Source organism: Anopheles funestus, chromosome 2RL, assembly GCF_943734845.2.
Source record: "Anopheles funestus chromosome 2RL, idAnoFuneDA-416_04, whole genome shotgun sequence".
Classification (NCBI taxonomy): Eukaryota; Metazoa; Arthropoda; class Insecta; order Diptera; family Culicidae; genus Anopheles; species Anopheles funestus.
This window is the reverse complement of record NC_064598.1, coordinates 79,016,486-79,043,176: the sequence shown is the minus strand read 5'-3', so window position 1 is coordinate 79,043,176 and position 26,691 is coordinate 79,016,486. Positions and strand designations below refer to the sequence as shown.

General features: G+C 43.7%; 2 protein-coding genes across 6 annotated transcripts in view; one reads left to right on the top strand and one right to left on the bottom strand.

Annotated features, from left to right (window-relative positions):
* The window catches only part of LOC125761926 (protein O-mannosyl-transferase TMTC2), a 209,151-nt gene that overhangs the window by 69,337 nt on the left and 113,123 nt on the right, over nucleotides 1-26,691 (bottom strand). For all 5 annotated transcript variants that reach the window (XM_049423524.1, XM_049423525.1, XM_049423521.1 and 2 more), the window contains exon 4: nucleotides 15,285-15,840. In XM_049423524.1, coding sequence (XP_049279481.1) covers nucleotides 15,285-15,840 — 556 coding nt within the window. The remainder of the gene's footprint in view (nucleotides 1-15,284; nucleotides 15,841-26,691) is intronic.
* LOC125761928 (uncharacterized) lies at nucleotides 6,211-14,541 on the top strand. The gene is made up of 2 exons (XM_049423528.1): nucleotides 6,211-11,523; nucleotides 11,830-14,541. Exons 1-2 carry the CDS (start codon nucleotides 11,289-11,291, stop codon nucleotides 13,971-13,973), a joined length of 2,379 nt encoding a protein of 792 aa, XP_049279485.1. The 5' UTR covers nucleotides 6,211-11,288; the 3' UTR covers nucleotides 13,974-14,541.

The window sequence follows — 26,691 nt, the reverse complement described above, 5'->3', positions numbered from 1 at the left end:
AAGAAAATCTATCGTCGATCTATCGTAGAAAATAGCAAAGGTCCGTCCCCCGTCTCAAACCTCTTATTTCTACTTTAGCCTTACTTAGCCGACTGGTGGTAGACAGACCACACTCTCGCAGTGGCACAAGTGCCTCCTCTAATTAAGCTTTCCGTGACCGCGCATACATATTAGAGTGGCTGTCTTCGAAATGGCTGACTGGAAAGAAATCGAACCCCAAAGTTGTCCATCCATTCCGCGTTGAATTATTTATTCAGTCTTAATTAAAGCGTAAATAAATCATACAACCACCGGCACGTGGTGCGTCTTTTTTTGCACAAAGAATTAGTTCGTGCGACATCGACAACGGCAAAAGATGTCGACGACGACGACGACGAGGATCATTGACTTTTGATGGGTTCATAATGGAGGAATAAAAAGATTCTTCATCTTCAGCGTGGATGATTGGCCGTGGGAATGGAAGCAGTCTGGCAACGCATTTATATAGCCAATAATTCGACGCTTCGTATGGTACGGGGCAGAGATAGCCACAGCATCCGAGCAAACCGAACGGCGAACGGTTCGTTCGTACGGACCGTCGATAGCGTTTTTGGGATTATTCTATTACAGAGTCAATGTTTGTGCTCAAGTAGATTTTTATTTGCGACATATTTCTTCATCGCTACACATCCCTACCCTGGAAGTGGCCAGCTGGATGCTGAACGGTAAGGGTTTTCCTTCCTTTCTTCTTCTGCCATCTTGTTGGCTCATTCTCGAAGTGCTTTCGAGCCAAAAAGGGCCAACAGGGAATTCTAGCAGCCGCCGGCAATCGATTGATGATGGAGAGCGACTTGAATTCTTAACCTTTTTTTTTTCTTCCCTTTCTATCTGCCCTTGTCTGCAACCTTCACCTACCTCCTAGGGCGACAAAAAAAATGAGGTATTGCTTGCCGGCGTAGGAGACCGCGTCTTCGACAAACACTAATGGAATATGATGGCTGGAAGCTCTAAGAAAAATAGCTGTTCATGGAGAGTTGAAATGGGGAGAAAAAAAAAGGAAGATTACGTTCAAATATTGTCACAGAACAGGTGCCTTGCGAGACGTGAGTTGAATTTACGTCACGAATGGCTCCTTCTTGGTGGAAGCCACTGAATGACTTCACGAACGAAAAACTAAAACGAGACATCCTTTTTCGGAACGATTGTGTCCAAACCCTGGACGAATGATGAATGTGGCTAGAAGGTGCTACTCCCAGGCACCAAGAAATGGACTCCGAAAGTATGCTTCTGCAGGACGAACTTTTTGACCCCAGTTCAGTGGAACGCAGCGAGTGTTTTACGGAATGCCGGGAGGAAAATAAAGTAAAACGAGGATCAAAAAATCACTTTCAACTTCGATCGGTTTTATTCCGTTCTTATGGTGCTGGTTTGAATGGTTTTAATTTCCATCTCCCTTCCAAAAGAAAAAACGTCCGTTTGATGGGGTTTCAATATCAATCGAAGGCGAAAGAGGACTTTTGTGTTTGTAGCAACGGATCAAAAGTTGAACCCTTTTTTCTTGCGTTCATTTTTTTTCTTTGGTTTAATTTCTTGGGAAGGGCAGAAACACACAAAGCAAACGAATGGCGTAAAGTTTGCTTCCCACGCTGGACTATAGTTTATTGAAGCTAATTTATTTGCCAAACTGGTCCGAAACGCTGGGGAATGAGTCTAGATTAGAGGTTGCTAAGGGGACGGCCAGGGCAGTTTGTTCGAATTCTTGGATAGTTTTCCAAAGAAGACACTCAAAAGCTATACTTTTAGTGCCTTGAGAGAAAAAGGGGGCGAAGTTATCAGTGGACTAGATATATAACAAATAAAAAAAAAACAAAATCATTTTAGTTACAAAAGACTCCTCCATTTTGATGATCTACTATAAAACTGGCCACAATCATTCTTGGGCGGCGTGGAAATGCAGGTTTGCGGAATGAACCAAAGTTCAGCATGAGTTTGTGTGTGAAGGAGAACAAAAGTTTTACCGATCCAATTCTACTGAAGCTGTAAAATCGCAAACTTCATCCTCAGCCTCCATTTCCCGGTCAGGCCATTCAATCGGCTAGATTCATTAAGTCGGAATCTTACATCCATCTTCGACAAAATGGGAAGTTTTGACGTTGTTTAAGGAATGGAGCTTTCCCTTCTCTTTTTTTCATACACACAAAGCACATTCGTTCGTACACACACAAACACACTCAAACACACAATTTTCACCAAGGATAGCTGTTGATCCTTCTGTATAAACCGTACAGTGGTACAGCGTCATAGCGGCATCACAAGCAGCAGTAGAGAATCTTTGAATAATTTGATTTCATCCCTTTTGCCACATACCCTGCTCGTTTTTCGATCGAAAATGAAATCGAATCCCAAACATTCCCTCCGCCCACCAAAAACCCTAAACCCTTAGATTGGAATGAACAATAAAAACTAAATAATAACTATTCTATTCTAACTTTTGCCCGTACCCACGGATCAAGTTGATGAGATGAGAAAAGTTGCCTAACTATCTCGTCGGTGAGGCGGGGTTTTGGGTCTGGGGAATGGATGGTTAGCACCAGTAGAACGGCTTCAATTTCGAGTCTTTTTCCATCTTCTAAAAGTGTGGTATTTACGCTTATTTTCTTTCGAGATCTCACCCCACCCGAAAACCCGGTAAAACCGTTTGTTTCGTACGTCTTAGCATTTCGTTTTGAGGAAAAGCGTAGCGTGAAGTTTGAACTCGACAAAAACACGCAGGCCAGACGATGATGGGTAGTGGTTTACGCTTTGTAATGGAGACGGGTGCCAAGTTTCCAGTATTGTGTGCTAAAATGGAACTTGTTTTGCATTTGAATTTAGTGTATTGGTGTTGCTTATTTCGTGCCTTTGTAAGGTACGGGCGATAAAGCGATGCTTTCAAAGAGTTCTTGTTTTATGGGAATTGTTGCACAATGTACGTACTATATGAAGGTGTACGGGATGGAATTGAGATGAAGCAGATAAAATGATGTTTTTCGGAAATTGTATATGACTTTCTTGGGAAAATCGGCTGCATTTCAGGCTTAGCGTTCAATGTAGAATATTAGAATATGTAGAATATTTACATATACAGAGATTTAATATAGAACCGATAAATTATTGGACATTTTCATTCAAAATGTTAGTTAATACATTTTAAATTTCACCACCCATGGTGATCATTGTAAAGTATCGACAAATTAAATGGATCACCAGACAAAACACTTCATTAGGTTGATCTTTATCCCCTATGATATCCGAAACTTGCTACGCTAAACTTTCCCGGGTTGGGTCACTTCCCGTCCAAAAGATACCCGGAAATGCGGCTGTTATTTCCACCCGGCTAAAAAAGGTTTCGGAGGTTTTTGTTTTTTTACAATTTGCCCACTTTCCCACTGTTGCATATAGTGTCACTGTAGTTTTGCTGCTCCGAAACAGGAACAAAAGAGAAAGCAGCACAGTGCCATTCCGGTTCACCATCATGGCAAAGGCAATGGGTGATAGTGATCCGCTTTTAGTTACGCTACCAACAAACCCGGATGAAGTTTCAATTCATTTCGGTTTCACAGTCTGCATCAAATTGCCAATTAGTTGTAAAGGCTCGGCTCTCCAGCAGCGGGAACCTCGATCGAAAAGCTGACGAAGAGAGATTGCTGATTAGTTAGTAGAGGTAGGAAAAGTTTTGTGTTCGATAGCGGGAAAACTCTACCTTACACCGGGAATGGATCTACCGTAAACTAAAAAAAAATATAATTGTAAAACTTGTAAACTATCCTCCTTCATCAGTAGCTGAAAGTTTATCCCTATCGAGCAAATTGAATTCCATCCACTAGCGGCGGCCTATTCTAGCAGCTTCCAAGAGGATATTGGCATTGTTGAGTGATTCCGGATCGGTAAACCTCGCATCCTGGGTTGGTCTGAAATAATGGACGATAGGAAAATTGTATGCCCGACCGAACAATCGCCCACGAACGGAACAGCGTTGGCTTAAACAGTAACAAAAGCTGCCTTTAAAACTATTTTAATTGTAATGCATTTAATTTGCACAAGGTTTTGGCTCTAATTAAAACCACATTTTCTCTTCGTTTTGCTCTGAGAAACAAAAAGTTTAAGCTTTATGATTAGTTTTATTCTTAATCTAGTTTACTTTCTTTACTAAACTACTTTTTCAAAAGACAATTTTGCAAAGAAAAAAGCTCCAATAAAAGATATTTGTCGTTCAGTTTTGAAGAGTAAAATTTTGATCTTTCACTCAATAAATCATCTTTATGCAAACCGGATATGCAGTTGTTTGATATCGTTTATGTTATTATGTTGATTAGCACTACAATGGAATAAAAAGGGAAAACGCAAGAAACGCTTTCGCACAACTTGCGCACCATCAGCAACAATGATCATCAATAACCGATATTGTTTGATGATGATTAAGCAAACAGAATTTCCATTTGTAACGGTTTTTCATCCTCGTTTTCTCACCATTCTAAGGAGAATGGTGGCATGATGGTGCAATAGTAATAGTTACCGAACCGTGCAGTCTACCGTAAGGGAACATGACAAGGGTGCCGTACAACGGAATGGCTCCAACCACTTGGGCTGCATCGCAAATCAGTTTGCCGGGAAATCGCTTATCTCTTTCCCCTTTTTTCTCACACTATTGCAATGAGTAAAGAGAAAATAAAATAAAATCGGAACACACACCGAACCCGGTGGGATCGGCATAACGGAATCGATTGCTAACGAGCACGGGAAGTGAATTTCTTCCCTGTGCGGCTTTGCGGTTGATTTCGGTCAAACTCCTTTCATCGTCCTTCATCGTCAGAATCATCACAATTTCCCTTTTTCCCTTCTCACTTCTCGTTTTTACCATTCCCCCCCCCCCCCTTTTTTTCTTGCCCCATTCACTGCTAATCGCCGATGAAATGGTTGATTCAGGAAGATAATTTCTGTTGCGAATTCAATTGATTCAATGGCGATTGGGGGTGAGTATTGTACACGAGGAACGGGTGAAGTGTTTTGTGGTTTGAAGCATTTTTCTTCTTGCATGTTACCAAGAACTGGGAAAGCGGTCAGAGCGGTTATGCAGGTGTGGTAAAACCAAGCACCAGAAGTAGCAAAATCGGAAAGCGTTTCGATCAAAGATGATAAATCAATCAGCACACGTTTGAACGATGCAGGTATGGATGATACGGTGTCTATAGTCGATATAGCATGTAATATATTGTAGCAAGCTTGAAGAAATTAAATAGAATTGCTTCTACTTTTGCTAAACTTTAAATCACATAAAATTGAATAATTTCTTTTGCCACTCGTTCAAGCAACATACGAATTCCTGCTATTTTTGCAAACCAGTTCAAACCCGCAGGACACATTTCGTATATGTCCTTTGTTCGTGGAAAGCCTTTGAAATGTTCAAGTTGATGCAGTTCACTAAAAATAGCTCCATGATTGCTGATGCAAGAAACGAAGACCCTTAACCTTTTGAATCCCCACTGCCTACGCTATTACGTCCCATGGAAGCCGACCGTCAGCACAACCCTTGGAACGGGAAGCCTTGTTTGGTGAAATTGTTTGACAGTTTGAGGTTTCCATCTGCTTCTCAGAACCAGGAACAAACAAGAACCGAACAGACCCAAAGAAACCCAAAGTTTCAAACCTTTGCCATTCATCATGAATTCCCCCACGTTTTCTGGTACGGCAAACCAGCAGCATCACTTTCGACAGTTTGCAGGAATTTTACTTCCCAAAATGGATAAAGCTTCAGGCTACCGTTAAGGTGGTTTTTTGGGAGGGTATTTTGGTGAGGAGTTGAGATTTTCTGTGCCTTTCTGTTATGGCAACAAAAAGGAAAGGAAACGGGTTATCCATGAATTGTACCGCGTAACCCGATCAACGGTGTGAAAGTAGACGCGAACCAAGAATTTAAACCGTTTATCCGCAGTAAAGAGATTAGGCCTTTTTGCGTGGCTTTTACACGTGCCTTATTTGCCGTAAGTGGTTCGGGCTTGAATTTGCATTTGATTTCTTTTCAGCGGAAAGATTTATGGTCGCGGCAAAGTATGGAACTGACGGTGGAGCGACATACATAACCACTAGTGTTGAGAGAACGTTTTATAACTAAATCTAGATTATATACAATAATAACCTTAGCTCTGCTCTTTTTACTGCTTTTTGTGTGTTTTTTCTCTTCAAACTCACATAAGTCGTAGAGTGAAATTTTATTAAAAAACAAAAAACAATTGCATACATTGAGGCGTTTCTGCCCAGCAGTGTTTTTTTTCAAATATTTTTTTCTCCATCCACTACATTCCTCAAAGTAGTAAAAATCATAGAAAAAAGTCGCAACCCAGTAGTTGTTTCCGCCAATGTGTGTTTTCCGTACATGCTTAACATGCCACTCAAACTCGCCAAGACTTTCTTATCTACCTTACCAACAGCAACAAGTCTCCTTAAGCTGAAGCTCCAAACACAAGTCCTTCGTCCAGCTGCACTTCGCTTTTACGCGAGTACTTATGCGATCGATTTTATTTCCCCATCCCTTCATCTTGAAAGCTCTCTCGTTACACGCTCGTAGCAAGTGTTTAGTCCAAGCTGGTAGTCATTAGTCAACGAGAAACCGATGATGAAAGAGAACCCGTACCGTCCGTATTGCCGCACACGGGTTGCGATACATCCGTGTGAAGAAATAAAAAAAAATAAACGAAGACAGAGATAACAGGAACAAGAATGCCAAGAGCTTTTGCTGGATAAAAGGAACAGAGCCGAACTAACAGCTCTAGCATCCTGCTCTCGGACACCACTCACTACGGGGTACTCGTGTTGAAGAGGTAAAAATTTCCTCATCAACCACAGTCGGGTGGGTGGGGGGTTTGGCGATGGAAAAGTTTTCCCGCATCCCTGTGGGGAGGGATGGTATCTATGGGCGGGCGACGCCTTCATCATCGCTATTATTGTGATCATCGTCTTCGACAATCGTGTCGATTACGTGAACGGTGAAGCAAAACGGACCGTGCACAGGTGCTGCTCGCTGGTGCAATCAAGCACCGATGGAGAAGAAAGCAGAATGGAGCTTACGGTAGATCCTTGAACGGAACTTCCATCCCATGTCCGCGTGGGTGAGGCGCGTTACGTTCAGCGTAGCGCTTGGAATATTAATTTTCCCTGCAAGCACCACAAAATAGTTGCGCTGGTCGGTCTCCAACACACAACACTCAACGGGTACAAATCGATCGAGATGCAGCAACTGGTGCCGGTGAGTGTGTGTGTGTGTGTGCTGAGGTGTTGATAATACGAGATGTTTTTCATCCTTACTCCTTCCATCCGGCACCAGCTTGGGGTGGTGGGCCAAAGTAGAACAACTTTTCCCATAATCAACGATGAAATCCCGGTTAAATGGAATTCATGAGCTCCAAATTGGTGAACTTAAATTGACGTACTTCTTGGTGCTCTTCACTTTGAAAATCGACCCGAATTAAGCATGCAATGTTCTTTCTTATTTTTTCTTGATTCCTCGCAAACGCTTGCACATCGAAAATAGGATCGAAGAGTTAACAAAAAAAATTGAAAGAACTCAAACTTTAAAAAACGTATCTTCAAAACGAAATGTCAACTGTCGACTTTGATCGTAAGCTCACAGTAGACTGGTTGCAGTTGAAAATGAGTTTCGGGGTATTAGATGGCAACTTCACCCGGCACGTGACACGTGTGACCAGCTCGGATGGATGGTGGAAGAGAGCCGAAGCACAGAGATCGAAGAGTTGTCACTAGTCTATTTGCGTACTGCTTGTAATGCACGTTTCATGTTCATGCCCGATTCTTGATTGGATTCGTGGTGGAGTGAAATGGAAGGAAACTGACACAAGAAAAGGCTGCGGAAAATTCGTTGGAAGAAATGGAAGCGACACGCTACCCGCACGCCGTGGAACGTGCATTTGTGCATCGGGTGCAACTTTTAAAATGCAACTCAGATAGAATTGCGTTTTGAATGCAAAGAAAATGACATTCTGTTGCACTTTGGGTTCATTAATTATCTAGCAGCTTTTGGAGAAGTTCTACTTAAGTGTAATTATAAAACGTGCGATGTATCGAGACAGTTAAAAGCAACGAATCAATCCTTTCTACAAACGCCGAACAAATCCTTCCATTATATTGTACTTCATGTTTTCTTCTTAAATCTCTTTCACCCTGTCCCCTTTGCTTGATGGGGTTAGGAAGTAGATTGCACACTTCTTGGACGATTCCATGTATGTAAACGACATGTAGAGTACTAACAAATCCGCCAACCATAAATCCTTCCACTTTCAAGAACTCACTTGCTTGCGAAGGTTTGGAACAATTGGAAATCTCCGCGCGAAAAAGGATTGCCAAATGGTTCGCAACGATCGTACGACGGTCGTCTAACCGATTGATCCGAAACGGATGAAATAAATCTGTTTACCAGGAACATTCAATTCCGTGTGCAGCGCAAGCTCACGTACACGTACGGCAACACGGCACGGCAACAATCGTCTACTGCTCACGGACCCGATCGTTGTAGACTTTGTTGAGCAGCGCGTCACCCTCCCCGAAAACAGAGAGGCAAACAGTCCCGGTATGCAGAAGTGCATCGGTTCGGTACACAGTTTCGGAAGTTATTGTCGAGAAAGTCCTCACACTCTCGAGCAAGGTGAGTCATATTCCTGCTTGGTGTCCTACCTAGTGTGTAGGGTTTTAAAAAAAAAGTATCCCCAATCCCATCGGGTGCCAATCTACATCCGTACGGGAAGCAGTTATAAAAAAAAACAGAATCGAGAGAGCCAAAACATTAAATCGCAATGGCGAACCAAACATACGACTCCGATTGGCAACGGTAATAAAGAAGGCGAATAAAAAAAACAGTATCCAACAAAACAAACATCGAAAGAAAAACATCGACAGCGAACATGCGAAGCACCGACATTCGAACTCTGGCTGAGTGCAAAGTTCCTATCGGTGCCGTGGTCCTAGTTACTCCTCAGTAGACCACATTCGGGTTTTTTTTTGTGCAGGAATAAAAGGCAAAAGGAAAACGAATTGGAAAACTGAAAGCGGAGTGAAAGCAAATATTTGAATGGAGTTAAATTCACGGTTGTTCACCGAGAAAGATGATTGTAAAGTATGCCCGGATCTCCGCGTGTGCTTCCGGGGTGTTCCTTCCCTTCGATCGATATCCCCATCACACTGCTGGAGTACATTCTTTTGGAGCTTGTTCTTTTTTTTGTTGCACATCCCATGCTACTTTACCTTCCTTTCCACCCGGGTTTTCCCATTCAGATTCCGACTCTGGACAACAAAAGCATCGGTTGCAACAGCACTTGATCAATGGTGCCGTTGATTATTCCTCTGGATGTGCTTTCCAGCCCGATATTCTCTCCACCGTATCCGGAGTGTTTTTTCTTTTTTTATTGAGGAATGGAAAGGAACGTGCTTTCTTTGCGTTCCATTCCCACCGCTGCATCCGGTGTGATTGGAGTTCTCTATCTAGCTATTCCACGACTAGTCTACCCTGGATGCTGAAAATGGCTCTAAAGGATTTCTTCCCCCTTTTTTTTGTTCAGTAGTTCCATTCAGCTGTCGCTATCATCTTCATTCGTATCCTCTCCATTCCGAGCGGATGAGCAAATATACATCCCGCCACACAGCCACACACACACACGCACACACAGGACGAATTCTGAAGCTTTTCACGTTTGATATCCTGTTGCTGTACGGCGGATGATGGTTCGGACCGGTCTGGTAGGTGTGGATTTTGTTTGTTGGAGAAGAATATAGACTTACTACTTTTGAATGATTTTGATTAACGGAGTCCAATGATGAATGTAAAGGGAAAAATTTCATTTTCTTTTGCTACACAACCGACGGTAACCTCTACCTTTAATACATAATTTGTCTACTTCCCGTTCGGGTGTTTTGCCGTAATGCCGGAAGTTTGCAAATAATGTTATCGTGTGTAATGAGGAGGATGTGTTGTACTTTTGTGTGTATGTCGACTTCACGTAACCGAATGTGGACGTAAGGTTTACACTCCCTTACAAATGTACCTTAGCACCATTCAGCATTCGTAGACAATCTCTTTTGTATTTTTTTTTGTGTTTCAATTCTTTATTTTTGTGTCCTGTATTTTGCTGCAAGCATTCCCTGGGTGCTTTCGAACAGTAGAATACCTGACAGCATCCATTCCTGGAACCATCCAGGGAGGATGGCCCAATGTGCAGCACGCTTTTGCCGCTGCCAATCGGTACCTAAATGGAAAGATACGGCCGTTTTGCCGCTTTTGCGCTGTGCTTTTGTGTCTTTTGAATTCATGCTGCATAAAGCATGGCAGCAGCTTCGGCTGTGTGTGTGTGTATTGGGTACCAGTGGTATGCGACATTTTTGCATGATGGCATTTTTGTTTGCATATTTTGATTTTTTTTTTGCTTTAGGTACGACGAACGAAATGGCTATCGTTTCGCAGTGAATTGTCACCCGTACGAGTGGATCGTTATTGCTGTTGGTGTTGCCCGTGGTGGAAACTATTCACAACTGCAGCGGAAGGATTTATAGAACCATGGAGAATAGTGTGTGTTTTGTGATGCAACTGCTTATGCTGCATTTGCTCAGTATTGTTGTCCTTATCCGGCTGTTTTTTTAAAATGTCACTTGTTTTGCCGAGTGATTTTTTTTTCAACCCTGTCTTTAAAGACTTTTGCTCTACACCTACAGCACATTGTTGCTGAAGTCAGTCACTAAAGAAGACATTAATCTCGGCCTATATCTAGAAAACTGCATATCGGCTCGATAAGTGGTCTAGACAACGTGAAAACAGTGAAAGTGTGACCCATGAGAAAGCGGCCACATAGTTGTTCGCGCCAACCGGGCGCGTTAGTCGATAATGTGGTAGGCAAACATGATGCCTCAACGATTCTCAGCTTCCCGAATGCGTGACTTTAAGTTCACTCGGGCATCCCGTCGTTTCGTTCTCACTTGTTGGAACCTCACGTGTGATCTGGCGTATAATTGCTTTCTTCACTTTGCACCAACCGGAGTTGTGTGGAGATCTACGAGCGTCGAAGTGCTGTTCGATGCCATTGCAGTGGCAGAACGCATCCGGAACAGTTGTAACGCGATACAAAACGGATTGGTTCGTTAGGGAATTTTGAAAAATAGAAATGATCGTTTAGTGAGAGGTAAACGATACGTAAACAAAGCGAGTGCAGGAAGAGTGATTTTACTTTAGCTTCCGTTTGGATGAACATTTTGTGTGTTTAGTTGAAAAGGAAATGGCACAGTTTTATGCAGCAAATGTGCTTTCGATAGTGTTGCATCTGCTGCTGGCTAACGCACAACAAATATCCATAGAGGAAGGTTGTCCAAAAGCTACTCGTCCTCATATGACACGTTGTGATCAATATTATCGCTGCACAGTACTATCCAAAGATGCACACGTTTGGGTTGCAACCCAGTGTCAGAAGGGACTCGTATATCTGCACAATCTCGGCACATGTGTCGTACCAGGTGAGTGGAACGTTGAAATGGGGAACGTTAAAATTAGGACACACCAGTCCCATGTTGCGTCTCAGATCCACGACTGCTCCAGTTCTGATGTGCGATAAGTGAAACTTGGCGCTGCTCTGTCCGATACGAATGCAGGTCATCTGACACGCCGGCGTTGGTTGGCTTTGTGCTAATGAATCGTGAAATATGATCAACACGTACAACACGGTAGCAATGATCGCGATGGGCTTGTTAAATGAAAGTGGTTTTTTGGGAATAGTCACAACTACAAATGTTTTTGCCTTTTTTTCTCTCGATTCCTAACAGATAACGATTGGGAGTGTGATGTTTCGGCTGAAAATGAAAAAAATCACAGCGAAGAAAATGTGTACGGGATCGACAATCTAAACGAACCATCATCAGCTGAAGAGCAGTCGAATGAAGTAACAGCTTTTGCAACGTCACAAGAGGATCGGACGAAATCGTTCAGCACCACACAGATCGACCAGAACGATATTGAATCCAGTGGTGATGGAAGTCCGGAACGTGTAAATGATGAACTTCATACAGCAACTACCCGCACGACCAACACCTTTAGCACTAAAGCTCCCGCTCGCATAGTGACTCCAGCAATATCGCCGGGAAGTTTAAATGCATCACAGCTGGACTCGTTCCTGGCCTATTACGATACGCAGAATGCGCTAAAGCTCCAACCAGGGCAAACTGCTCCCAAAATGGACGAGAAGAACTATCTCAATCATCTGAAACAGATCGTGAACCAACAGAAAGAGTTAAACGAAATGGCACGAATTCCTAGCCACACGGATCCGTTCTCGTACGAAACTGTGCCGGTACATCAGCTCAGTAAAAAGAAAGAAGTGGCAATAGACGAGCCTTTATCGAAGCTTAATCTTTCACCTGGAATGCAGGACATTATAAGAAGCATTCTGGACATTTCTCAAAAAGCGATTGAGAATCAAAAATCTCCTGTTACTTCTTCTGCTTCAGCTTCGGAAGTGAAAGATCCAGTTGTGAAACCTATATTTATACCAATATCGGTAAATCCTGTTCCGGCACCGAATGTACAACCGCCGACGACTACTGAGCAACCGTTCAAAGATCGTTATCCGACTTCATATGGTTCGGGTTTGGTTGGTCAACATAACTTGGGACCGAATACGGTTCACAATAGCTTCAGAATTCCCAACACGAATGATACAACGTTTAACGATTTTCCACAGCAAGTGTTGTACGATGCTTACGGGAATAGGTATGTGCCAAAGGATGCAACTTATCAGTCGATGCCATTAAGCTACCCGAATGCTGTCTATAACCCTTACCTGACTCGATCGCCCTTATCATCCCAATTCATGATCGATTCTCCTTCGGGAACATTTTATCCTAGTAATAGCCTCACATCATCACTACGAGTGCCACCTTCAAGGTTTGCCGATACGCTGTCATACTTTCCCAGTTTGAGACCATCATCGCAGAGAATAAATCCTTTGGTACGGGATTATGACCGAACCGGTGACAGTATCGATCAAGTGAAGTTACTCGAATCAATTGAATCCCTTGAAAATGACAGCGGGCATGATGGTAGTTTGGAAAAAGATTTACCACTGCGGGACGTGAATCGCCACACGGTGGACTTGGATGATGAAGGTTCCGAGGAGGATAGTTCACACGGTGGTGCGGATAGTACGGAAACGAAGTATAAACGAAAGCTTTTTACTCTCGGCGACACAACGTTCGATTACGAGCAGTACAAGGACAGTATGCTCCCATTGGTCGATGCCAATCCGGATGATGAACGAATTTCCGTTGTGCTGTGCATGGTCGGTAGTCGACAGCCAAATAATACCGATTGCTTCAGGTACTACATCTGCAACCCACATAATGGTGTATTCCAGTCGTACACCTGTCCTCCATTTACGGCGTTCAACAAAAAATCTCGCATGTGTGATTTAAGCTCGTACAAACAGTGCAAGGAGTTGATGACACCACCGGCTCCACCGCGAGCACAACTAAAATCGCGCAAGGAACCATCCTCAAATAAACGTGTTAGCCAGATCAACCAGATCAAGCAGGAACTACGGAAGGCACAGAAGTACGTCGAACTGATAAGACTCGAAGCGAACAAGCTGCGACTTCACAACAGCTTACCTTCACCGGAAGGTCAGAAAGTAATTTTCCTCCCATCGATGAGTGGCAAAACGACGGTTGGTGACCACTTGAAAGTGAAACAAAAGCAAGTTCCCATAAAAAAGAAGCCGGTAACGGCAAAACCGGCAAGAAAGGTACCACGGTGCCGGCTAGAAGGACGTATGCCGGATCCAATGGACCAAAGCAACTACTACGTCTGCCACCGGAAGAGTCCGAACAAGTTCATCAAGCTTAAGATGGCTTGTCCGGCTGATCTGCTGTACTGTGCCGACACGCAGTACTGTACGCTGCGTACCAATTGCTGAGGAGGATTTGTTGGAGGAAGCGATACTTCTTAGGAGTACATTATTTATTCGACATCAATTATTTATTCAAGCTGCGGAAGGAGATATTAAAGATGTTATGTACATGTGTAAGCCATTTTGAAAGTGTCCGTTACATAGAGAGAAAGAAAAAGTTTCAGTAGATATCACAGCATGAATGCTTATCGTACTCGGCAGTCATTTTAGCAGATGTGTAAAGAAAAACTATCCCCAAACAATGCGTTGACTTTTTTCTAGTTTGCTTTTGTGCTAATGTCCACTGGTACCGATAGGTTGCAGTTATTTTTACTGTCCTGTCGCTATTTTTCTTTACACAAAAATGTCATAAACACACAACTTTCCACAGTGTATGTGTATGTGTAGATTTGTTCGGAACAGAAGCGACATTCCATTGTCAGCAAGCGCTGCCTAAGCTTGGTAACCGGTGGAAGTAACGACAGTGGAAAACAATTCACCGAACACAGATGCAGCTCGGTGCAGATTGCAAATGCCACTCGGGAAATTGAACCAAAAACCCCAACCCCACTTTTACCGTCTGCTCTGGCCGCCTGTTCGCAGTGGCGGATCAAGCTTGTCGGAGGCCCTAGGCGGAATGGTAATTGGGGCCCAAAAAAGTATAGTCGAACTGTCGTGAAACTGAATTTTGAAAAAAAAACCGAGAATTTAAATGATTTTAAAAGTGCTGACCGGGGGGGGGTCATTTTTGGAGGCCCTTACTGTACCTGCTCGGGGCCCCTACAACCCATTCATAGCGCTGGGGCCTTGGCTGTGCATATTATTCCTTGGAAATCGTTAGTTCTGGGTTTAAAGGGGCCCCTGACAGGTCCACACATTCACAACCTCGTCACCGCCGAACCTGTTATCCATATGATTCTTTGGAAAACGTTCGTTCGTGGTTTTAAAGGGGCCTTTGGTGTTCGATAAGTAGTAGATGAGCGGGGGGGGGGGGGGGGGGGGGGGTTGGTGCTTCTGCTCGGGTTCCGTTACGTATGAAATGTTCTGTTGTCTTTCGGGGCCCCTCCAAACGGCGGGGCCCTAGGCGGCCGCCTACTCCGCCCACCGTTAGATCCGCTACTGCCTGTTCGCCTGTACGGGTATAAGTCGTTATTTTATAGGCCGTTGGTGTTGCAGTCACACCGGGAGGTGCAGCGGTGTGGTGTGCGATGAACAGCACGAGTATAAATAAAGCATATTTAAAATTAAATGTATATTCCCGGGGCTTTCGCCTGAACCCGTACCGAGACGGATGCTGGAAAACCTGGGGGAGGGGGGGGAGGTAGTTGAAAGGCGTACCTTATCTCTGGATCCGGCGTATCCCTTTATGATGTCATAAATCGCGCAAACCACTAAAGCTGTCACGGCCGTTTCCTTGCAGAGGATGGCAGCGCCGGCAAGCAGTACGGTGACGGCGAGTGCCAACCATTGCCGTCCGTCACCCCACTGCCGCCACCGGACGTGACGTATGTAGGCGAGCAGTGCCAGCAGGTAGAAGATGCACCCGGTCAGATCGGCCCGACCAACGACACCCGCCACGGCCTCGGTGTGAATGGGATGGGCCGCAAACAGTAGCCCGGTGATGGCCACCCCCGTACGGCCCACCGGAAGCAGGTGACGGGCCAGCTTCACCACCAGCCCGGTTGCCAGCGAGTGTAGCAGCACGTTGACCAGGTGGTAACCGAACGGTTTGAAACCGTCCACCAGGTAGTTGAGCTTGAAGCTGGCCACGCACAGCGGACGGTAGGAACCGTGCGAGCCCGAATCCACCAGCGGTGTGCCCCAGAAATCGTTCTGCAGCATCTGAGACCAGCTGCCCGAGCCGAGCACGTCCGGGTTGCCAAGGATCGCTCGTCTGCAATGAAGAGAAGGAAAAGCAAGACCAAACAGTGTATGAGACAGGTGAGAAAGTCAGCAAAAGAAGCGTGACGATGATGATGATGATGATGAAGGGGTGGCGCACTCGGTGCTTCCGGTTTGCAGCAGTGTCCGCACACCCAGTATCTAACTAATAGTGCACTAATGACGGAATCGAATTAGCAAAAGACGACGCGCCAGACGACTGCAATTGCATTATTCACATTCACGCGCCTTCGTACCTCTGAGTTCGATACAGTTCCTACATCCAGCAGCGACACCACCACTACCAGCACCACCAACAGGAACGAAGAACCGAAGACGATGGCGGCTGGTTTTACGCTCATGCATATTAATGCCTTTCCGACCGCATCTTCCCTCCATTTGTAGTCCCACGATCGGGTAGTTGGAAGGATTGCGAAGGCTCCTGTTTATTGCCAACACACACACTCACATACATGGGGTGGTCTGGCCGGATTGTTTCCTTACGTGGAAACTCACGCAAAGCGGCGCTTCGTCTGCTGTCGTGAAGCGAAACGACAACATTTATAAATTAAAACCATAAAGTATAATCCATGCGCATATTTGATACAATTATTTTCTCATTAGAAGCTTAGATCCACTTCCGTTCGGTGCTTTCTGGTCCAGAGGGAGGGGTGGTTAGGTTGCGTACGGGATGTGCTTTGGATAATACGCTTGAACACTTTTTACAATTCGTAGCTCGCGTTGGAATGATGGAGACAGGAAAGCACAATCGTCTGATTATGGTTCGTTTCGTAGTTTGCCACAATGTCTGCTATACAATGCTGGTGAAGCACACGCTGGTCTGTTTATGGAGATGGTAAACTTTGTTACCGCTGTTGGTATAAGTTTTAGTACGCCGTGCTGATGTGGTGCACAAGAATCGATAACATGGGCAGAATACTGAGTGTATAACTTTCAACGGTACAAAATGTGAAATCATCGCAGACAGTGAGTACAGCATGCATGCGAAATGGTCTTATTTCATACAGGACGATTCAATCGGAACAAATGTTAATACTTCTTTTAATATTAGCAACAACACGATTCCTCTATCGTCAGCTCTGTAGTGGAGTTGGCAATTGATTATGACCTCAGATTTGACCACGAATTTGAACATCCTAACAATATTTGATGACCGTATTTCAATTATGTTAGAAGTATTGAGGTTGATATTAAGCGAAGTGTGACTGCAGTAAGGTTAGACCAATGGATTAATTTCCTGAATTATGAAACTGAATTCTGGCAAAAAAATATTAATTTAGATATTATTCACTTGACTCATGCGGCAGCTCTAAAAAGCCTCACGACTCTTGATTGTTTCTTGAAACTGACTATTTAGAAATTTATACATATGCGTAATAAAGGTTTAATGTTAGGGGCACTTGTTTAAATATTTATTAAGATAAATGAAATGTAATTATATTCTATTCAAACTTTCTTCGACGCGACTTCCTCAATCGCTGCAAGTTTTGAAAGAGAGAACATTTCATTTTCCTTGATCACCAAGAACTTCAGGACAATAACTTCAACAACTTGATCTTTTCCTTCTTCTTCTCTTTGAGACGCGCTTAGGTGGTACGATAGAGTAATCCAGCTTCCTGACCATTCCCCTATTACTCCACCGTGTTGGGCTTGCACTAAAATGCCTCCAAGTTTTTCGAGATCAGCAACTTAGGCCATATGTCCCCAACGACTTGATGGACTTGTGAAAGGCCGCAATGCTTATCTTCTCGGTGGAGGACATAAGGTATCCGTCCTTTATGCCCATTGTTGCCATCCACTATAGCAGCTCTGGAGTCTAATAAATCCACTTCTAGTCCAGTCTTATCCAAAGACTTTAAAAGAGATCAAATATTTAGTGTTTGACTCCCCGAAACAAGCAAAGATATGATAAATCACCATCGAACATACTTCGCTGACTGTGTGCACAATGGCTAGTAGAAATTATCTGATAAATCCATCAAATTGTGTGTGCACATAAGAGGATAACTGTAATAAACGATTCGGAGGTGGATTTACCACCACTAGACAGACCGTTGGTAGACAAAATCGCTAGAATCAGTCCATTGCTGTTTAATGCATACGTAATTGCGTATGTTTTGCATTTTGTTTTGTGTTTTGTGCATGCTCTGGCAGTGGCAGTGGCAGTGCTGTACATTATTAATACATCCCTGCAAGTGATTGCCATCGCGATGCCATTATATTGCAAATGCCGAATCGGTCGAACCAGCTACTGTATCTATGCAGCCGTGTGTGACCGCATTGTTGCACTCGCACGATAATCCGTCCGTTAATATCGCTGACAACGAAGCCACTTATCCAACGCCAATCAACGGGCGTTCATCCCGGCCACACAGCACGGCCATCACTCAACTTGGCCGCCGCCAGTAGTAGTAGAAGTATAGTAGCAGCTTGGCGCGAAATATTCATGATGATGAAATCGACGTTATCGGGAAATGGGAGGCACACAACCCAAGCGCCATCGCAATAAACGCGCCTCTATAAACACACACACACCCGCGCGCGCACAGGGGCTCAAGCACTCTAGTGGAAGTGAAAGTTGAGACATTATGCTGCACAAAATGGCCTGCCTCTTCTCGGCTGTTCCCGGCCGGTTTCCACTGCTGTGTTGTCGGCGGTATGCTAAAACTAATCGATCATGCAGACTATTAACGTTCGCTTCCATTTCATTCCCTAGGCACCTTGTGGCCCTTTCCGTGTGTTGCCGTGTGCGTAAACCCGAGTGGTTCGATATTATCCCGTCCCGTGCGAATGGATATGCAATTTTGAAATGGAGCGATGAAACAGGCCGGGGTATCGTATCCTTCGAGCGATAAACCACAATGCCATCAACTTTCGCATTACGATGGTATTGCCCACACCGGACCAGCCGCGGGTACCCCGGGTTAGCCTCCGTACGTTCGGATGGTTGAGCGAGTAAGCACACTTGCATGGGATCCTCTTTTCGCTAACGGTACACATACAAGCATTCCGGCACACTGTACCAACGATCAATTCATCACCCTTCCATGGTTGCCATCCTTGGTGGATGGTGAGTTGATAAACATATTTTATCCAGCTCACCGTACATTGACGCCTTGAGTCTGGAAGTAATAATGGTGAGCTGCCATAAGCCGATCTGAAGGGCACCGTACTGGCAACTGGCATATTACTTTCCCGCCTGTTATGCTGTTCATGCAAAATGAGCAAGTTATTATATTGTGCATTTCATGTGCAGAAACGTTCACATCGGTTATGGGTGGTGTTGTGGTGGTAGGAAGGTTTAAGATTTTATTGGCTTCGGTTCAGCCCGCAACAAGGAAGAACAAATCTTTATACGTTACTTTTGAAACATTGTCGTACACAATGGGGTACTTTTGCTTTATGTTTTATGTAGGTTGTTGTAAAGGAATTTAGCTACCGAAAAATGTGCTTCAAAATGACATTCAGCAAGCGCTTTGGTGCTGCTACGCGGAAACCTTTACGAGGCGGCACTGCGCGTTCCAACGATGGTTCATTCTGTCAAAATTCCTGCCCCGGAATGTGTGATTGAAATAGCTCACCTTTCCCAACAGACGCTTGACGCTTGGTCTTGGAGAACACCCGTGAGGGCAGGAACAATTTCCCTGCTGGTCAGAGAAACTTGAAATTTGCTTGTCTCTGTCCTAAAACATTCAACAGCAGCGTGAAAGATATGTTTACACGTCCTCCACGTTACGGTAAACAGTACCCAACATTCCATTACTACCGTTCCGTACTCCACTTCTGAGAAAACCCCAAACTGGGACGACATTGCGATTCAGCGAGCTTTCGGTTGCTTGAATTGAACGCGTATATACGCACATGCGATGGCTGGTGGGCGCACAGAACACAATCAACACCGTTTGCGCAAAACCGTCGTATCAAGCGGTTTTTGACGAGGGCGACTTGAGTGATTGTGGACTTTCTTCGCGTTTTCCCACACGCTGGTTCTGCCCTTTCAACACAATGGATGGTTGATGGCGTTCCAGTACGTTATGTGGGAAGATGCGAAAGATAGCGTGGCAAACGGAAAACCACTCACCAAAAACGTTACGCGACCGAGTGCATTCCGTCGGTGTGAATCCGACCATCGCTAATTAGTTTCCAAGCCGTCGGTATTGTCGCGCTACGGGTTATCTCCGGCCCGGGGGTTTGTGGTTTTCAATCTCGATCCACCGTTCTGGTCGTCCTTTCGACAGGGGTTTTTTGGGTGAGCAGCGGGACGTGCACCGGGGGGTCAACGTAGAAACCACAACCGGAAATGCACTATTTCAAAGAGCGACAGGAGTCAGCTTGAGTTGAATGGTTGACCAAACTACCACCGGAACCTTACGGGCACGGGTTTGATCTGTACGGTGCGATCCTTTCTCATCCGCGTCCATCATTGTGCACTCGGATGGAGTGGACCGTATATTGTCGTTTTGTTTGTACGGAAGAACATTGAATTACCTCCATCCAACTCCATCCAGCTGGATGTTGTCCCGTACGGGTTGTTTGATGTTTTCGACTCCGTGTGCTTACAACAGTACGCGCATTACATTATCAACATAAATCTTTCTTTGCTCGCTGTTTGTCGTTTGTCTATCCCAGAGCGAGGGAGTAGTAAAGAACGGTATGAAGATCTTTTCGGTAGCAGGGAAATAAAAATTCAATAGACATGAAACAAAGAAACATTGCTCCACGTTACAAGAACGTCAATGAAAAATGGGTTACAAGCATCATGGAAACGTTCGCATCACGATGCAACTGCACTGCACGTTGCCACTGCAGTTCCGGAACACTCTCTTTCGTTTCGCGAACGAATGACGGTGACCTTATGCGGGAAAGTTACTTTGCCCAAGACTTTGTTACCAGAAAGTGAGACCATATTGTACAATAATGCCGACGACCTGAGTTGAATAAACAAGAGTGAAAAAAAGGAAGGAAAAAAAGCAAGAAACTCCAAGTCCCGGGCAAGATATATTACGGCATTCAAGATTGCAAATAAATAAACACAATCATATGCTTTTTTCCCGGTTCTAGAAGGTAAAACGAAGGAAGTAAAAAATAACACTCGAATAGCAGTTGAGCAGGAGACGGAGATTTCTGGAAAGTAAGAGCACCCGGAATCCAATCCGTTGTTGAAAAGCTTCAACCTGGGATGAAGATTTTTTTTCCCCGCAGGTTTGCTCAGATCGATTCAGGATATGGTTGGTGTTGGCACAGGATGTAACGAGTGGCAAAACAAAAATCCCTTCTGCAGAGGTTAAAGCAAAGGAAATCCCAACTTCCTGTGTCGTCTACCTCGTCGGACGCTTCAAACTGTGGCTGAGCACGTGGTAGATATATTTTTGTACCTGTTCCATTTCCGGTGTCGTAGACATGCTGCAAGGTTGGATTTACCTTAAAATTCACAATCAGACGAAGAGGGTGAGAGAAGGGGAAGAAAGAGCTTTCAGAAGGAAAAAAACACATCCTCAGTTGAAACGGATGTCGAAGCTGGAACACGGACACCAGGATGTTTGCCATATTTTGGAGTTCGTTTTTTGCTTTCCCTCTCCATATTGCTCTTGGGATTATTTTGCTGGATTTCGGATGGCTGTGGGTTACATTTTCGGGTTAGTGTACAAGAGGCGAGTGAACCGGATTCAGCTAACGTTTCCAAACCGGACGGAACCGAGTCTGACAAGGTTTCCCGTGGTCAAAACAAATGCTTCGCAAATGGATGGAAAATTAGCACCCCGGGTATTTGGGGTGAGTATTGTTGGAAAGTAAACAGATGGATTTTTTTTCCGATAGAACAATGCGGTCCACATGTTTTGAGGTTAGGATTTTACACTGTTACCAGATCGATCGATAGTTGAACCTTAAAGACAATGAATTTTGATTTACTTGGGACATTTTAAGAAAAAATAATATTTAATGGACGTACGCTATAATGTCAAAATGACATTTGTTTGGGGGTCGTATTACAAACATCTCGCAGGCACTTAAGTGTGCCGGGGGTGTACTTAGCCATTAAAGCTTGAACCATGCTGTTGTTGTGTGATGGCGTCTCGAAAAAAGAAAAACATCATCGACCACTATTGTCACCGGTGTTTGCTTACAAAATCGAGCATGAAATATCGGGTCCCGGTAACGTCGTGTCCACTTTACCCTCTTAGTGGCGTAATCTAAAACGTTCTGGCCGTGATTAGATTCCACTCGAAACTGTCAATGATGCATTACGGTGTAGTCCGTTTCGATGGCTTTTGTGGGTGTGTGTATGTTGTTGCTTCTCGTTCCCTTATGTATTGCCCTTTCTTAGTTTAATGTTTCGCATTGCGTCCCTACCGACAGTCAAACAGGGATGGTCATTTTTGCTGTCTAATGTTGGTGTCCACGGTGAGCTTTTTACGGGGGAGAAGAGAAAATAAGAGACGAACAGCAGAAAAGCAATCCCCCTGCAATGACTTTCGGGAGACCCGTCAGGCCATTTCATGAAGCTAATAGTTGGCCCATCCTTGAAATCTGGTTGCTGTTGTCCGAGAAAAGAAATGGGACTTGGTCGGTCACGATGGTACGGTGGCTGTCAAATGCAGTGAAAATGAAACGCTATAGGCTAAAGAGGAAGGCAAACAAGATTTATGGAATAAGCAAACGCCTGACGGGACATTGGACGGAGCCCATTTTCTCGGGCTTTCTCGCAAGATGGAAGGGTTCTTCGTCAAGTGTAAGATGGACGGTTTATTGACCAAGCTGGAGGTAAATGAAGGTTGCCCACTCCCCACGGCCCCGGTCGGTGATATGAAAGGGAAAAGATGAACCAGAGTTGAAGCTGTCGTTTGATAATGATGCTCATAAATCTGCCACCCTAGCGTCTAGGCAACTCTAGGCGATGGTCGATGGCGAAACATGGCAAGAGCTTTCGTACGGTGTACTACATCCGAACGCTTCCTGTTGCTTGGTTTCGTTCGGTGTTTGTGTGGTTGGATTTTACACCTGCCCCTGCGAGTGCGAGTCGCTCGAAAAGTTCTGAAGGCATACCTCCTTTTCCAACATCTTGAACCCATGGGTCGTCTCATCGTTAGAAATCGTCTAACGAGTTCTTTAGATGCTTTGGTTGCGAATAATGATGATATCTTGAACGGATGCAAACCCCCCGTCACCTGTTTTCCGACGTAACTCTCACAGGCTTCTCAGGAATTCTTCCGGAGACGGCATAAAGAAACCGAAGATTTGCAACCCGAAGCAGTGGCATGTGTATGTATGTGCAAGTGGGCTGTGGTTACACATTAAGAAGCTTTCACACCGACACACGCTAGATCCGTCTGCACGTCGAACCTTTTTGCCAAGGATAAACTGGCCAGATTATGCTGACCGAAAGATGCACCGTATATCAGTACACAGTACGCAGATTGATATACAGATAGGCAAAGGACAGGTACAGGATAACTAAAGGTAGCTCTTCATGCTTCACCAGAACAGTAAGTCAAATGTGTAGCATAGTCTTACCGGCAAGATGAATCGTAGGAATTAAAACGATAAAACGTCCGCTCTCTTCTTGCGAGAAGAATCCGGTGTGCACAAATAGCTTGATTTATTGAGGAGTTTTTGAAGCAGAAATCAACCATATTACAGCATCGACATTTGCTTGCTTTGGTTGCAGTAGAGTAGGGCAGTGGCATGCCGAAGATAGGAAGGATATGGTGGTGATAAATGAAGACTCCCTTGGCTGCTCTGGTGTTGATCGCATGGGGATTTGTGGTTTAGAGAAGGTCTGTTCGGTTTCTTAGCTTTTATAAGTCTTACAGCGCAATGATGAAAGAGTTGAATATTTTGTTACTGCGCTTTGAAATCGATTTTGTTTAGTATTTTCATCAAAAAATAGTTGCAATGGATAAGAAGTTAAAACTAAATTAATGAAAAAGACAGATTAAACTATGTCTTCAAAAACTTCCTAGAATCTTTCAGAACAAAATTGTTCATTTGTTTGTATGCTAAAAGAAAATGAAACCTCAAAAGATAAAAATGTCACTCAAAGAAAAAAGTACGCCCGTCACTAATGTTAGGAAACTTTTAATTATGTAGTGTTCTCTTGGTTTTCATTGGAAAGTTTTCTTTTGCATTTTTCCGGGAAGCGTAAATTTGTTCCAAAAACTTTCCACTCAGCTCTTGTTTCATTATACTGGAGGAGCGGTGTATTTTTTCAAGAAACGGGAGAATAAAGAGAATTAAATACAAATGTGCATATTCAAGGAACAAGGGTCGTAGAATTTGTTTCCTTTTTTTCGCAATCTTTTGTGAAATTCTTTAATTATTGTTATTAACATATGTTGTACAATATTTATTATTTATCAAAATAAAAATCAAACATCCTCTTGAGAACTTGAAAATGGGTTCTTTAATTGATACCGGAAAAATTAACGATAAATTTCAACCACGATCATCAAGTGCTCGGCACAGCTGCAAGAGCTTCTGTCGAAATAATTTAACCACTCGATAAACTGGTGACAGAAATTAAAAGCATCCATCACTGCGTTGGGTTGGAGGGATTCGAAGCAAATCAAGTTCATCTTTCCCGTTCCATTTCGATCCGATTTCCGATCACGTGTTTTTACGCTCAATTGGACTTGGCCGCCCAGGAAGCTTTATTCTTGCCAGCACCCCCAGTGTACTGGTGTTCTCTTTTCCCCACCCGACTGAACCATCTTCGTTGAAGTAATTGAATTTCTAATTATTCGCAAATTAATTTCCGCGTCCTACTGCCGGCAAATGCTTGTTTGCCCGGTTTTCAAGAGCGAAAGGACACCATTAAAATTCTGAAGAATAGCAGCGAAACGATTCGAACGGGCTCTAAAAGAGAGTGAATGAAGTTGGATATTGAAATACTGGAAAAAAAGACATTCAAAGACGTTTCGTCCAGATGGCCGTGACACATCTGGCTGAAATGGGAATTGAAGAACAATTTCTGAAGAAATCCATCGGAAATATAAAGTGGAATGTACGCGGATGTCAGTACCAGACCGGTCCAGTGCGAAATTTGTTGCCAGCAAAGAATTTAATTTAGTTTTCATTAATTGGATTCTGTGTGTTTTTTGTTCATTCTTATTTCTTTTTTGTTTCGTTATATTTGCTGCTTGAAAGCGAACATACATTGAACAGTAAATAATTAAATTGTAAGCCAAAGACGATCATGATTAAAGCTTAACTATGCTAATAATTTCCCACTAACCAATATGCACCGAACAGGGCATTATTAAAACCCTCTTTACGGTGTATATTTTTCATGAAAACCATCACGATGAATATGTCCAAAGAAATGGAGAGATAGGCAAGGGATAAGCGTACCTCATTCTTCCTGACACCATCATTTACACCTTGCTTTCAGCTGCCTTCCGTCAGCTCCAATGCCATACCATAGGGTCAACCACAGGATCATATTTGTCCATATAGCTTGCAATATAGTGTAGCCTTAATTCATTTTTTTTCTAATTCCTTTCTACTTGCTTCAGGTACGATGTGCATGGTCCGATAGGAAGAGATGCATTTTAATCCATCCTGTCTATCATCTCTCGTGTTACAAATTCTAGCGTGCACAAGAAAAACAAAAAAGCAGGAAGCAAGGAACTTTACCATTACACCACACTAACCTTTCACTTCTCATTTGACGTGACGTGAATCGAGAGTCAAGCTTACCGCAACAGTGTAGCTTCCTCATGTTGGGGTTTCTTTCTGTTGCTGCTCTACTGTCTGCCGTGTGAATGTACATTTATCCTTGTTGGTGTTGCTGTCTCATGAACCACCTTCACCAAGGCAAGGTTTCATATTTATTTCACTCGTAAAATTGCACCCTTTTGCATGCATGCGGTCAGATGAGAAATGGTGAATATAAAAATGAACAATATTAAAAAAGCACACACACAAAATGTACAACAACGTCACGATAGACATAAAGGAAGTTGGGACGGAATATGTGGTGTTTATGCAATGCTTTACATTCTTTGTAGCACTAGAATAAATTGCACTTTCTATTGTTGCATCTATTTTGCATTTGTCGAGCGAATGGGAATGCGTCCGAGCTCCGAAAGCCATTTTTTATATTGCTTAAGTTATTAAACTTTTTTGTCTAAAAATATGTCACAATCAAGTGGAAGCTTGTTGTTAATGTTTTTGATTAGAAGATAGAATTTTTTTTAATATTTATTCAATAAAAGTATTAAACGAAAGCTCTCTTTGTATGCACTTTTAAGTAATTTATAAACATTTTCTATTTTTCGTAGCATTAACTACACTACAAACTTAGCTCTGGAAGAACCTCTCACTTGACAACTGATGCGCTAGTAACGTGCAAAGCAAAGATGCCTAAAGGATGAGATTTTACGGTGCGAATTAAAGGTAAGCTTACCTCTTTTCTTTGGTACAGCCCGACTGCACGTGTAACACTACAACTAGGCTTCAACAGCAAAAGGAAACCAGATTCGATGAAGTGGCAAAAATTCCATCCCTTCTCTACCAGCAGCGCCTAAAAGCCAAAGCCTAGCTTTTCATACGTACACGAAACGAATCGACAAACGAATCTCCCCTGGGGTTTGCTGCAACAGCCAAGGGGGGAAAATGTATGCATATTGTGTGCACACACACAACTGTATGGGTGTATGTTTTGAATAAAAATATTACGAACTTACCACCAAGCTCAGATCTCCCGGAAAATGACTGATAAAAAGCGCCAGCCTTGGGCCGTGTGCTTACGGGTTGTGCAGAGAAGTTAAAACAAAAAACCACACTCCCCTCCCACACACAGATGCTCCAGGGATGGAAGAAAGCAAGGGTAAGGAGTAGGTCT

Coding starts and splice junctions, on each gene's coding strand:
- LOC125761928 (XM_049423528.1), top strand. CDS start 11,289: ATGGCACAGTTTTATGCAGCAAATGTGCTTTCGATAGTGTTGCATCTG. Junction 11,524..11,829: donor CGGCACATGTGTCGTACCAG/GTGAGTGGAACG, acceptor GATTCCTAACAG/ATAACGATTGGGAGTGTGAT.